Below are 15299 nucleotides of genomic sequence, written 5' to 3' on the forward strand. Positions count from 1 at the left end.
GTCTGTCAATGACTAGATCTAGCATTGATAGTTAAATTTCTAAGGTTCCTTTTTATAAGAAATGCTCAATTTCAGCCATTAACCCCTTTGCCATGAGGTGGCAGTCCCCGCTTGGTAGCTGTATATGAGAATTGTGATTATCAGATATATTTTTTATACCTTGCAATTACTAGTTCAACTTGTATATTTGTATGTTTATTTCATTACAGCCAAGTAATTATGTAATGATTCCATGATACATAGCCTTCAAAATATAAAAGAAACAACTAGTTAATAAAATCTTTCACTTTATGAAGAAATGTTCCAAAAATATCTGTTTCCTCAGATAAAACATCTAAAATACTTTCTCTGAAAATGGATGAAAGCATTTCCATAAGGAACAGGTTTCTTTGTTCAGTAAAAGCCGTTCAGTGTTACTTGGAAATATTTTAAGGTATTAAAGGTAGCATCCAATATTTTGTTTAGAGGGATTAAGGTCCTTAATCACCCTACGACCTAAAATAAACATTATTCATAAATTGAAGGTTGGTCACAGTAGCTTACAATGACTTAGGATATTAATCTGATAATAGGTTTGAGAGGGAAGGTACAAGATTTGAGTAGGGCAACTACTCTTCTTAAATTTTGAAAAGATATTTCTTTGGAAAGAGTTTTATCAGCAACACAAGGGCACAGCAAGATGGTTTTTGCTATACATTACCTTAAACAATCATGGTTTTCTTATGAAGACAGCTAGGCTACAAAGCCATGGTCTAATTTTAAGCTAGTTTATCTTTAACTCTCATATATACACACAAGGCGATTTTATTCAATAATTGATTCAGTACCAAAAAAAAATAATTAGATGAAGAAATGACAAATTTGGAAGTAATTTCTATTTTTCCTAACTATACAAACCAGTAGCTATTTATAGTGGTATTACTTTCGGCGAAGCTGAAAGACGAGCCATTAGACTTTTAGCGAGGGTTAACCACCTACCCGCTAGTTAATGGGGGCGAGGGGCAGTAGCTACCCCTCTCAAGAAAGACGGGGGGGAGCGTTGCCGACGGCGCCGGGGGAGAGCGAGGCACTTCCCTGCGGACAAACCCGGTGTCGAACTCCTCTTCCAGTCCCATGGGCGACCTGAAGGGCGTCCTTGGCGGCGCCCACGCGAGGGGGTCCGAACTCGGTGAACCTTCATTCTCGGAGTCTCCCCCGGCCACTGACGTACCTGAAACGCAGACCCAAGAAGCAGGGGAAGAGGCTGTAGCGGGCTTCCCCAACATAGGACCGTCGGTAGAGACGGGCCCTGCAGGCACCAGGACCTCGTATCCCGAACACACTCCCGTCCCTCCTTCAGCCGCCCCCCCCCCCCCCCCCCCCCCCCTCTTGCCTGAGCCGACACAGCATCCCCACCAACAGACATCACAGACTCCTGGGGAAGGGCAATGGGCCGCTTCCCCGTAACGGACTTACCTCGTCCCCTACTCTGGGTAGGGGAAGGTGGCAGAGAAGCCCTCTCCGAAGAGGCAGTGGGCAAAGCAAGAGGTGAGGCAATGCTTGACTTCTTCGGCGATCTCTTGGTAGCCTTCTTCTTTTGGTGCCGTAGCGCACCCACTGAATTTAGTTTCAGGATTCACACTCCGGACACGTGGCTGTAGGGAACACACACTGCCCCTACACGATGAACACAAAGAGTGGGGGTCGACTTCCGGCTTGGAAAGAACGGCCCCACAAGATATACCGGCCATAGGCACGGGGCAACGGCGGGGATGCTCCATAACGACCCAATAAAGCACCAAAATGACACAGGAACACAGAGGGAAAGGTAGGATGAGGTATGAACACAAGGGGACCACATGGGAACCGCGTGGGACACAAAGGGTCGCACTGGGTAAGGAGAGCGCGTCGAGATGTTATCACGACGCGACCAGAAAACATACTGGAGCTCGAGACCTGAGCAAGCATGCTCTCTGACCCCGGGTCGCCTCATGGCGCGTATCACTCCGCCAGAGGTTACCCCGCATAGAAAACGGGAGTAGGGTATACTACACAAAATTCTGGTCGGTTGGGAGGAGATCCCAGATACTCTTAAGAAAGTAGTTCGAGGTAAGTACTCAGTGTTGGAACAAAAAAAATATTTAGATCAAGAAATGACAAATTTAGAAGTAATTTCTATTTTTCCTAACTATACAAACCAGTAGCTATTTACTGTATAGTGGTATTACTTTTGGCGAAGCTAAAAGACGAGCCATTAGACTTTTAGCGAGGGTTAACCACCTACCCGCTAGTTAATGGGGGGTAAGGGGCAGTAGCTACCCCTGTCACTCCCACACCTGTGACTGTAATTCCCTTTGCTTGGAGGTAGGACTTCAAGGGGGACAGGGCTGGCAGGCCAATTTGTATAAAGAGCTACAAGTTTGTATTGTTAAGAAAAATACAAATTACTTCCAAATTTGTCATTTGTTCCATAACTGAAATACAAACCAATACTATTTATAGGAGTTGACTAACCCATTAGGAGGGTGGATGTCCCTGCCAATCTGGCTTTTTGGTTTTGACCCGGAGATTCCCCTGTATGTGTGTTAGCACATAAGTGGAAACTACCCCTCGCCTTGCTATGCATGGTCTGCGGTCTACACAAGCTGTGTGTTTGTGATTCTAGTAATGTAGCTGTCGAGGTAAGAGTTCTTCCGTGTCATAGGAATTGTCCGAGGTCACCAAGACATTCCCAGTACCAACTCGCCAGGGTATGGGGACATAACAGCACTGACACAATACCAGTTACACAGGAGAACAATAGTTTACCTGCAGTTAGTTGAGGTCAGCTGTGCAGAGGACCCAGGATGATGATTTCCACAGGAGAGGGGAGAGTGAAGCAAAGGAAGAGCGACGTGATCGGTAAGAAGCTGGAGGTCATCTAGCCATTGAATCAGAGATTGGCGAGCTGGTGAATCGGAAATCTGGTAACCCGTGAGCAAGCTATCGGGGAATGGCGTGGCGATCAGCAGTCGGCAATCTTTGAGCTTGCAATCGGCAAGCTGGTAATTGGTAGACTGGCAATTGATGGGCTGGCGATCTGTGAGCTGACGATCAAAAAGTGGCAAATAGGAAAGCTGTCGAATGGTTTTGCTGCAAGGCGACAGTCAGCGAGCAGAGATCTGAGGCGACACTTAGCGAGCTGGCAATCGACAATCAGTTAGTTGATGAACAACAGTATGGTTCAACATTGGTGAATTGGCAATCAGTGAGCTAGAAATCGGCGATCGGCGAGCTAGCAATTAGCGATTGGCGCGCTAGCAATTTTCGATCGGCAAGCTGATGATTGGCGATTTACAAGCTGGAGATCTACAATTGGTGAGACTGGAGATCGACGATCGGTGAGCTGGGGATCGGCGATCGCCAAGCTGACAACTGGTGATCCGTGATTGGCGAGCTGGAGATCGAAGATTGGCAAGCTGACAATTGGTGATCGGCGAGCTAGCAATCGGTGATATTACCCCAGTCGTAGATGGCAGATCGGGAAACCCAGAGATTCGATGGGCAACGGCAAGCCACGAACAGCAGTTCGATGGCGAGAGGTCAGAGAGGAGTGTTGGACAGGCGAACGGCGAGTCCGGTGAGATGGGCGAGGGTCGGGAACCAGAGAGTGAACGGTGAGACTGATGAAGATTCACTAGCCTTCCGAGATTAACAAAGGAAGTTAAATAAATTAAGAGCTTTTAAGGATCCACACTAACAAATCTTGGCTGGAGAGTGAATAATTTACATGTCATATTGTCATTAACCCTGTAATAAACAACTAGCCTAGTCTTCTATGAATTTCCCATTGAACTAAAAATCAGCTTTGTTAGCACTAGAACTGGAAACAATTTCCCTGAGAGAAACAGTGAAGCATCATATTTCTCACAAGGATTACCTAAAACACAGTGCAATCCCTTTGCAGGAAAGCCAAAAAATCCAGCAGGGATTACAACTTAAAACAATAAAAACTTGTAAAAATCTGGAAGGAGATAAGTGTTCACATTACCGATGCAACAAAAAAAACTGAAAAATATGATAATGCTGGCACTCCTTGCCATTAACTGCTAGATTGTTCCATTACTTTACTAGTGGCATATATCTCTTGAAGGAAAAGAAAATGGAAGATTTTCTTAATAATTTTGGTGGCAAACATCAGTAAAGCGAGCTGGAGAAGAAGCAATTTGAACATCAGGGGAGGTTCATAGAAATAATAATTAGTTCAGACTTTTAGCAGTCAAATACACTGCCTCTAACTTCACTAGTTATAGTCATTAAGCCTCTTATAGGAAATGACATAGCATTCTTAGATAGAGGACAACTGGCATTCTAACTCCAAAAGAAAAATTTGGAATGCTTCTATTATTGGACTCTGCTTTAATTATATAAAGCTTTATTGTTCTGATAGGATACAGAAAACTATTTGCCTAAGTTTTACATGTATTCCTTTTCTGAGTTAATGAAGGGAAATAACAAATAGTGATGTCAATTCTTAGTCTTCAAAAAACTTTCTGACTATACAACTTCTTGAAATTAATATGATTGATTATTCACAGTAACACCCCCCTCAAGCATTTAGAGAGAGTGTAATTTATTCATTAATTCAACCGAAATCAGTGCCCATAGCAATGTCTAGACAGCAATCTCTTAAAAACCCAACTTTGTCAATGATTAAGAAACTTTTTAATATTGTAAAACTACATCCAAATTCCAATGAAATTTAGGCATACCTGCAATGATACCTGTAGTTTATAAATTAAAACTAATATGTTTGAAAACTGTATTAAGCACTGGCTTACATCCTTTAATGGCTTAAATAGACATTTTATCATACATTATGAAATAATAGATTTCACAATATTCCTAAAGTGGATTTGGTTACTGATAATCTCCCTGATTTGAACCAGCCGAAATAAACATACCACTATTTTGTCATGTTATGGGAGGTTCTGTTTGATGCTTAAATGGACAATCTAGATGGCCATGACAACCCTTCCTCTAGGAGAATATAATGGATAGTCTCCAAGTGGATATCTTAAATGGAAGGTTTTTGGTATGTTGCTCGTACTAGAGATTAGTCAAAATATTTGTCCTGTCAGGTAATCTTGGTTCTTCTGAAAGTAGATGCCACAAACTTGTGAAATACTCCCTCTGGGACTAGATAAGAACTTTTAACTTTTCTTTCATACGTGAATATAACATACCTAGAATAGAATTAGCCAAAGAAAGAATTTAAAATAAATTACCAACATTTTCCTCAAAAGGCTAACATCCCTTTGGTTAACCATACTGTATATCCTGCGTTTCACGAATGCCTCCTTATTACCCGCCTCAGTAAATTACCTTGTTCTACTGAAATCGAAAGGTTACGCAGTTGCCCCTTCTGTAAATTGACTTCCTTTTGCATAATTAGCATCCTAACAGTAAATGAGATCTTATAGATAATGTAAAGGTCTTCCTGCAATCTAGACCATTAATTCATTTACTTTAACCTTTAACCTAAATATTCCTGGAAAATTAGAGCTATATTTAGTTTGAGGCATATCTACATACTGGTCAGACACTGAAGAACATGCAGTGTCAGTTGTAACTTGTCATTTTTTCTTTATTTACCTCTGCAATTGTTTTAGTAAAAACAATAATCAGTGATACGTCCTTTAAGTCGTATCTCTCATATTTCAGACAAAATTTCATAATGCAACCTATCACAAACTCTGCTTGTCAATTAGAATCTTGTAATGAAAGATATTGCTACTTCATTAGATTAATTTAAAAAAATCTTTTATCTTGTTAGCTTACCTTTACAAGCCAATAAGGATTCAAAGCTGTATTGACAAGATGAGGCAACACAGAAAGCACAACTGATGCATGCCAGGATCGTAGAAGCTCGTTCAGACACAAGCCAAGACCACCTACAGCTCCTCGGGAGGTCACACTTGAATCATGCCCCAACAACTGTACAAGTGAAGAAGATAAGTGAATATTAATAACCATATAAAACACAAAATAGAGTAAATTTTATTATGTCCAAGTCTGATCTACAGTAACATGATAAGCTTTAAAGACATCCAAGTCATTATGGCAAATAAATAATAGATAAAATATTGTCAATAATCTACAATCTCAAATTTGCAAAACAAATTTCCTACCTTTTGAAACTTACCCAGTAAGAGCAAATAAACTATACAGAAAATCTCACCTTACAAAGAACTTCTAAAAGAGATGAAAGAGCCAAACATGGCCTTCCAAGATCATTGTACTGGCCTCCTCCATGAATGAGACTGGCACGTATATACTGGCCAATTACTGTAGCAACGCTAGCACCTAGCTGTGGGTCAGAATGGCCATGATATCTTAGGATATCATCAATGTGCTGCTGAAGCTCTGCAAATTAAATCTCTATGAAACATGAGGGGCATAGACCAAAAATGTTAGTGTGAAATGAAAACTACATGTAACTGCATATAAGAATAACTACAACACGTAATATATCACAAATTTTTCAAGTATTTTGTGTTTTCCCTGGCCATACAATCCAGAATCCTTTAATTAGGGGGATATAGTTTCAGCGCAATCGAGACGGTCATTACAACTTGGAGGGCTCTCCACTTCTAGACCTTCATATTTGACCTTTCGGCCAAGGACTGAGAAGGGTGGTTGAGGAGAGAAGTTGGATTAAAGACCTTAGGTTTGTATGTCTCGGTGGCATACAAGCCCTTGTGCTTTAATTAGGAAGACTCACTGCTTGGTGGGTTGAAAGTCCCCTTAGAACCTAAATAGATGGTTGATTTTCTTACCTGGATGTAATCCCGCTTGATCTGTAGAGAAGCAGCCTCCTACCTGACTTTCATAGGGAAGAAACACTGATAGGACCTGGCCTGTACATGAAAGCATATACCCAATTAAAATAGAGATAATTGTCCCCTAAGGGGATGTCAGTTTGAAAATATATACAGTACCCGTACGATGATCAATGGGTCAGTATAAAATCCATCATGGCCTCCTCAATTGGGGTGATGGAAGAGATACTTCTTAAAGCCTAAAGAATAGAGCTCCTAAGCGTAACTTACCAGCATCAGGTCCAATGCGGCACATGACATTTCAACCGCTTGGTCACCAAGAGGGGGGGTACAGAAGAATGAAAGAGAAGAGCCAGTCATAATAACATTCATTCCAGACTTACATCTGCACATTACCATAGAAAGGATGCATCCTTGTCCCGTGTGGGAGCTGGGCTGGTTACACAACTACTTGAGCAGCTATCACAGGACCAAGCACAAAGGTGTCAAGGGTCTTGTGGGTAAACTCTTTTAAGTAAAAGGCCATGATGGTGGTCTGCCTCTTCCAGACTCAGGCCTCTAATAGGTTTCTCCTGAAAGCTACAGTGGGGTTAATAACTCATCCGAGCTCTGGTTTTAGCTGATACATTGACCCTCTCCTCAGTAAAGGCATATGATCTAAGGATGGTCTCACAAAGCCAGAAAGAGGCCGTGTTCCTTGACACATTTTTCTTGGTCCTGCCAGGGCTAATGAAGTCTGACACTCAGGCCTGAGGTGTCAGGTCTTTTTGAGACTGCACCGCAGAGCCCTCATGCATGCCGATCAGGGAGTCCTGCAAAGCAGACCTCCAAGATTTCACCACTGCCTGCACACAACTCCAAGGAAGGAGGCACCCTCCCAAGCACCGACAAGTTCTTCTACGACAATGCCGTTTTCGGAGTAACTTGTTTTGAGGAACAAGAAACCAAAGCATCTTATCTCTTTAAAAATAAGTTGGCCCACTGGTTTATTACCTACCCCACAAGACTCTTGTACTTCTCCAAAACCTTCGGGGTTGATAACCTTGCTGACTTTGTGAACTACGTCACTACTCCTGACTGCGGCAGATACTTCCATGGCCACCAACTAAAGGGGCCAAGAAGTACATGCCTTCTGCCTTGAGTCTCTGTATGCAAGAGTCCCACCAGCGATGCACACACTAGGAAATACATCACTACTCCTGGCCAATGGTCGAGCCAGGAAACAGAGTGGAAAGAGGCCAGGCCAGATGTCTCCATGGCCACCAACTCAAGAGGCTGAGAAGAACATGCCTTTTGTATAGTCTCTCTCCAGCAAGAATACCCCCATCAATGCAAACACTGATGGGTCAACTTACAGAGAAGCAGACACAGCATTCTCCAGCGTGTAGAGTTTCCAATGCCTTGAGAGTAGAGGGAATATCTTACTTGACCAACTGGACAAGCGAGTTCTCAGATCCACAGGTCTAATCATTCACCCGATCAAATTCCAAGTCAATGAGATCGGACCATGGAAACTCCCAAGAGGGTCACGTTTCTTGAAGAGCACCAAGGTGCCAATCAATGACCAAGGTTCTCCCAGATGTAGGTGCCAGGGTTGCCTCTCCTCAGTCCATTGTACTCAAGAGACGAGGGTGAGAACCATCATGCACGAACTATCCATATTAGGGTAGTCTGTGTCAGCGGGCACCCAACAGCAGTCCAGTATCATCGAGACATCCTGACCTCGAGTATCCTCGTGTCTCACTAGGGTCGAGGGTGAGGCAGCAGGCTCAAAAAATTCTGCTCCTCACACCAAGTACGACCGTTCTGTCTCAAGGAGAAAACCCAGAACATAATCAGGGGCTGATGAAGGCTCGAGCAGGCCAACGTCAATGGGAGTAGAATTCCCAAGATGAGTATGGCAGAGACGGACGAAATATGTGTACCTCTCCCTCTGCAGGTCACAGCGGTGGGACAGCCGCGGGCCTATGTTCCATAGCACGAGGAAAGTCTCTCCAGCCACCATTCTTCATCTTCCATTAAAAGCAATCACGTAAGGACAGCCTCAACTGGTGCCATCCTCTCACTCATGCCGAATGACCACTCGTTGGCAGAGAGAGGAGCAAGCATCCAGCATTCTGGAAGGATGGGAGATGTAGGTCCCCGAAGATCTTCCATCAACCTTGGCACAGAAAGTGTACATGGCAATACACTACTGTCCCAGTTGAAGGCCAAGGCTACCCGGGCAGCCGGGCTAGCCGGAATCTAACCCTGTGTCCAACGTCATCGGAAAACACTTCAGGGTTGTGGTGGCCAAGGTGGTGATGTCCCTTACTGGTGTACGCCAGACTGGGGTTCGAGTCCTGCTTAGACTCGTTACTTTCTGTGGTCACTGTAACCTCAATCAGCAGCCAATGCCATGCCCTCCTTGTTCCTAGCTTGGGTGGAGAGGGGGCTTGGACGCTGATCATATGTATACATGGTCAGTCTCTAGGGCACTGTCCGGCTCAATAGGGCAATGTCACTGTTCCTTGCCTCTACCATTCATGAGCAGCCTTTAAACCTTTAAACAACCCTCAAGAGAGGTGGTGTCACAAGGAGCCGTATCCTTGTAATTATGACTGGCCTTCTTGGACTTCTTCAATCTCTTCTTCTTCATCGTAGGTGTGTCGACATCAGAGACTTAGGATGAAGAGGAGGATAACGACGAGGAGGAGGAAGATCAGTGCCAAGGCTTCCACTTCCTGGGTCTCACTCCCAGCTATGTACTGGGCAACCCCTGACAACAATCCTCCCACAGGGGAAGAAACCACAAGGGTTCCTCCAATAAGCGCCATAGCACTGGGACACACTGTCACGGGGGAGGGGAAAGGTACACTTACAAGGACCCAAAATTCTGCAATCCTGCGACCGCACAATAAGCGGGGCCAGAGGCACAGATATAGAGGGAGCAGTAATGGCACTGGACCTATAGGCACTAGGGTAGGGGCAATGGTCACAGGGGCCAGGTCAGAATCAGGGTAACCCCGAAAACAGGGGTAATGAACACCTTGGAGTTGGAGGCCTTCTTACACCTAATTACAGGGCCAACATCTCCCTGAAACAACCAGCACCTTTTCTGTCAGCACAGAAATCACTTTGCAGGCCTTCAAAGAATTCTTGGGCTTGGGGAGGGGAGGATGGGGTGATCCAACTCGGTCCCTGACACTGGGAGCACACTATGCCTTTCACCACTGCCATCATCTGGAAAAATTGGTGTTTACTCTTTCACATTATATTTACTTTTATATTTCCTTCTACTCCAGATGTCAGCTTATCAACACAAAACAAACAATTCCAACACTATACAAATATACGAACCAGTAGAGAGACAATAGTGTGTGCCCATCCCCATTTCAGTCCAATCACAATGAATCCAATCAGCTGACCATCTCTCCGACAATCTCCTTCACTAAGAGCACCACCATGTGACCTGATGTCACTGTATTGTAACGTAAACAACTCGTTTCTTCACTAATTATCCCTATATTTACTATTTACTTATTATAAACAAATCTCTTACTATTCTTCTCAAAATCTTCTCTATATATCCACCCTTTCTAACAATACTGTACTTCTACACTTAATAACCATTCAACTATCATACTGTATGATTCTAAATTCTCTTCCTTAAAATAAATCATCAAAATAAACCCTCTAACTAATCATACTTATCTCTTAATCCTCTCTCCCATGACCTTCCAACAGTTCAGTAGTCTCTTCTCTATAACCCTACCCCCTCAGTCTCCTCCATATCTCTGCTCTCCATATATGCCCTGATGTTTTCCTCAGATACTTCTGCCTTGGCAAGTACATTTAGCTATTTGTTTCTTCCTGGTATAGATTGCACCGCTTATATTTCTCCAGATTCTATCGTTTCCCTTATAGTTGCAATCTCTCTTTTCAGTCTTTTACCACTAACTCCTGTACTTGATTTAATGGCTGTCATTTATGTTCTACTGTCTTTTTTCACTATTGCCTTTAATTTTCTCTCTCCCACTAATTCCTCCCATAACCTATTGAAATATATTAAACCTTCTATTACCTCTTCCACCCTTAATAACTCTACATCAATAGTTGATTTTGCTACCCTTCTTGATTTTCTAGACTTCCACCATATAGGCCATCTCCTCCTTCCATCTGGCAAAGATATTATATAACACAATTATCCATGCCCATCTTCAACATTTATAAAGGATGCATCTGCATATGCATCCCAATAGATACTCTCTTCTTGCAGTTTGTCTAATACCACCACTCCCATTATACTATTAACTCTCTTTACTACTTTAATTAATCTTCTCATATACTGTGTTGTACCTTCAATGCCTTACATATTTCACTAACACTGTATAATATATCTGGCATTGTATGCAAAGATATCCAATTAAGCTGTCCAACCATGGACCTATACTCTGTAGTTCCCTATTAGTACTCTGTTACCAATGTACTGTATAGTCTAGTTTCTGGTTCCTTTACAGAGTTGACATATTTCCATTGATTGGTACTTATCCTCCTTTCATTTTTCTCTACCATTACTTCTATGTACTTGAAACTTACTTTCTAGCTCATCCACTAAGTTTCTCTCTTAGCCTTCCAACTGCCTCTTCCATGAACCATTTATTTTCCCTATAGCAAAAGTCATCCCCATGAGAGCATAATATACTAACCAACTTATTGTCTTTCCTCCATTAAAATATGTTTGGCTCCAGTCTACTCTTTCCCCCAAGTTCTTTCATTACACTCAAAACCTTACAATACATTGCTTTTGCAGCAACTGTCTTCTTCAATTTCCTTCAACTGGTGGTTTCAGATATAACCACCCTGCAAATATGATGTTTTCACATCTAACATGCAACAATCCCATTCTTTAATGTGATGATTGACAAGCACAATTTCAACTTCTGCATTACAAGTATGAGCATCTTTTTCACAGTCTGGCATTTCTTCTTCAAAATCTCTGGCAACCAACATGGCCTTACATATTTTTCACCTCCTTTTAGCTTCTCACTGACAATACACCTTGTGGATACAGCTTTTTGCCCTGTATCTTCCACCCAATCATATACATTGTTTTCTAATTCTGTAACTCTCTATTTTCACCTCTAACACCTGCTTATTCTTTAAACCTATCAAAACCACTTCTTCATCCCCAATTCTTTCAATATTCCTGTACTCTCTCAGGTTTATCCACCCTTTGTCACCATAAAAAGAATCCTGTACATTGTACACATCTCCCCAGTATTTACTACATTTTTACCAGCCAAACTTAATACTGTCCATTCTTACCTCTGACCAGTGTCTTTATTTATTGCTCTAACTCTTGTTACCTTTTCTCAACTTAGGTGATACTTCTATCAAATCTTCCTCACTACATCTTCCTCTTCTTTCTCATCACCCCTTTCTATTCTCTTCCATCTTAGTCCCAATAATCACTTCTGTTTCCTTTGCATTTGTTACATCATTCTCTGTTACGCCCACATCATTCACACTGTTGTCCTATTTCCATTAACCTCAGACAATCTTTCTTTTTCTGTTACTTTACCTTGAATTCTTGTAATGTGTATTCTAGCTATCTCTCAATAAACTATCATGTTTTATTATGACTGTCTTAGCAGACATTCTTACTACCTCGGCAGGCCCTTCTAAGGTTTATATTCTCCTACATTTTTATTTAAACTGATTCTTAGTTTGCTGCAAGGCTCATTTTCAATGAAAACCTCTCTATGCTTGTGTACTGCATTCAATGTATCCCTTTCCACCCCTTCTTCCATACTTATCTCTTTACTAGCTGGATTTGAAGTCTCTTCCCCTACAAAATTTGGTAATGAAGGATTCTTATAAAAAATTAGCTGATTAGGCAAAAATCCTCGATTAAACAATTTCTTGCATACACCACCCATTTCAAAGCTATTGGCCAACTCACACCTTTCTCATTTCTTATTTTCCTCAGACTCTCTTTAAGGGGCCCATCTACTATCTCTTGTACTTTTAGTTCTAAATATTCAAAATACATAATTTCCATAAGTGTTTTAGATATAATGCCTTCATCATACAAAAATTTCAGGTCATTTGAGCAAAAACTTTTAGATTTATTAGCAAAAATCATAATATTTAAAAAAACAAGATTAGGTAGCAATTTCTCCATTAATATGACACCAATTGTATTGAAAATCATACCATCAAAACTACTTTATAAACTGAATAATTCTATGTGATAGATTTTGAATTTCCCTTTTTTTTAATGATTTTTTTTTTCAATTTTCTTTGTCTAGACGAAAAAAATAAACATGAAAAAAAAAGAAAAAGGAAAATAAAAAATTTTGTCACACAAATTATTCCTCTTTCCAATTTTATCTTTCTCTTTAAAATTGAACAATAAATAACCGAGAAACAGCTACTGACATGTGAATAAGTATGTTTTTGAGTTATAAGCTCCCAAAAATTTGCTATAAATTTCCAATTTTTTCTTAGAGAAATCAAAATTAGATTGTTATGATAACCTTACTTTGTAATTCTATTCCTACATGAAGGCTCCCTAAATAAGGTATTTAAAACCTAAGTGTGCTAATACACCTGGTGTAAGGGTGTCATGAATTGCCAGCGGCCTCTCATAGTTTTAGTTAAAATATTCCAGTTTTGTACTCTTTTTTTCCCATTTCCCTCTCTTCTTGGTTCTTTTTTTTTTTTTTTTTTTTGCTCTCTGCTTACTTTTTGTTGTTTCTTTGGCCTTGCTATAAAGTCCACAAATACGTTGTAAAAACACAATGCACATACGAACTGCAAGTAAACAAACACACATTCATCATAACTTCTATATGTCTTGGGAGATATTGGCAGCTGGCTGGTCCTTTCGTTGATCGTAGTCCGCCTACCCTCTCCCAATGCCTTCCATCTCTGCCAGATGTACAAGATTTTGAAACGTAAATGAACAAAATCGCTGTATAAATGCAAAAATAAACGGGCAAAGACAATTATGTCAAACTCAGTCATGCAGACGACGGAGTTAGGATGCCATCATTTAAAGATCACTTTACCTTCATTATCAATAAATATAATTGACTGAAACTTCTGAAGAGCATGTACAACGTGTTTCTGCATACGTAGAAACAATAACTTGATTCTTTTATTTTTTCAAGTTATATTATCCATCATAGCCGACGGTCCCCTTAAGGATTCCAACTGTTTTCTCACACAATCCATTGCTCCATGGTGATTCTGCTGCTATAGCCAACAATTTTGTAATCCACAATTCTGTCATTCTTCTCATTTTTTTTTTTCATTATGGAACTTTCCATCATTATCAGAAAGTATTTTACATGGCGCTCCAAAAATGCGAACCCCCACCTCCATCAACAGGCGTTCTTATGGTAATTTCTGGCTATTTTTCATTAATGTAGTTGCCTAACAATATCTGATGGCCATGTCAGCAATAACTAAGAAATTTCCTTCTCTCTCTCCTACATCTAAAGCCAAAACCTCATTAAAAATTTTATTGCAAGAAAATCCTACTACAAGTTTTCCTAGATTCATCTTATACTACTTACATATTTCACAAGTTGCAATTAAATCTTTTATTAGTCTCCTAACTGCTCCCTTTTCTCCTCCACCTAAACCATTACCCCATTTGGCCTCTTCTATTAACCTCCAAACCTTCTCCCAACTTCCATGTCTAAACTGTAAGTGTAATTTCATAATTGCTCCATTAATTTCTTTGTTATTTAGTCTCTATCATCCCTCCAACATTAATTCCTCTTTTACTCTCTTCAGAATTGGTAGTCATTTATGACCATGTTCTTCCTTTATCATATTAAGTCTTATTCCCCCTAATGCCTCTATTTCTACCAAATTTTCCTTCAAATCTATCCTCATAACCATCCTACTCATTGTTTACTTCCATATTAACCATGGTATGTCACCTAGCAAAATTTCTGTCTTCAAATAAAATTTCTTTCCTTTTAACAAAAGTGGAATTTCCATAACACCTTTAGATTTCTATAATGATACACTAAACTTAAAAACCTTGTTTGATTCCTCTTTGTGTCCTTCATTCTTTTCAACTCTCCTAGGCTTAAACCAACTACAACCCTAGCCAGTCATAATTCACCACACACAGTTTAATTACATCCTGTATTTAAAATAGCATCAACCTCCCCCAAGAGTTCATATCTGTTTCTTGAATCTCTCCTATATAAATTTTCTCCCCTACATTATCTCTAACTTGTTTAAACCTAAGCTTATGTTTCACATTATCAATCTTATTTTCATCAAACTTGTTTTCAGATAGCTTTTTTTTATTCTGATGATTCTGAGGACAATCTCTACCCCAAAGCTATTCTGAACTACATATAGCACACACTGCTACTTTCTCTTCTCTATTTACTGGATTTCTTCCATCTCTCCCTCTTATCCACCTAGATCTACCACTATTCCTGTATCCCTCTCTGAATATACCCATACTCAAGTTTTCAACCTCTACCC

General features: G+C 40.7%; 1 protein-coding gene across 1 annotated transcript in view; it reads right to left on the reverse strand.

Annotated features, from left to right (window-relative positions):
• Window positions 1-15299, reverse strand: part of LOC137645504 (huntingtin-like) — a 330048-nt gene that overhangs the window by 249251 nt on the left and 65498 nt on the right. The window contains 2 exon segments of the mRNA XM_068378310.1: window positions 5800-5955; window positions 6200-6384. Of these exon segments, the coding sequence (XP_068234411.1) occupies window positions 5800-5955; window positions 6200-6384 (341 nt within the window).

Source organism: Palaemon carinicauda, chromosome 8 (assembly GCF_036898095.1).
Source record: "Palaemon carinicauda isolate YSFRI2023 chromosome 8, ASM3689809v2, whole genome shotgun sequence".
Taxonomy (NCBI): domain Eukaryota; kingdom Metazoa; phylum Arthropoda; class Malacostraca; order Decapoda; family Palaemonidae; genus Palaemon; species Palaemon carinicauda.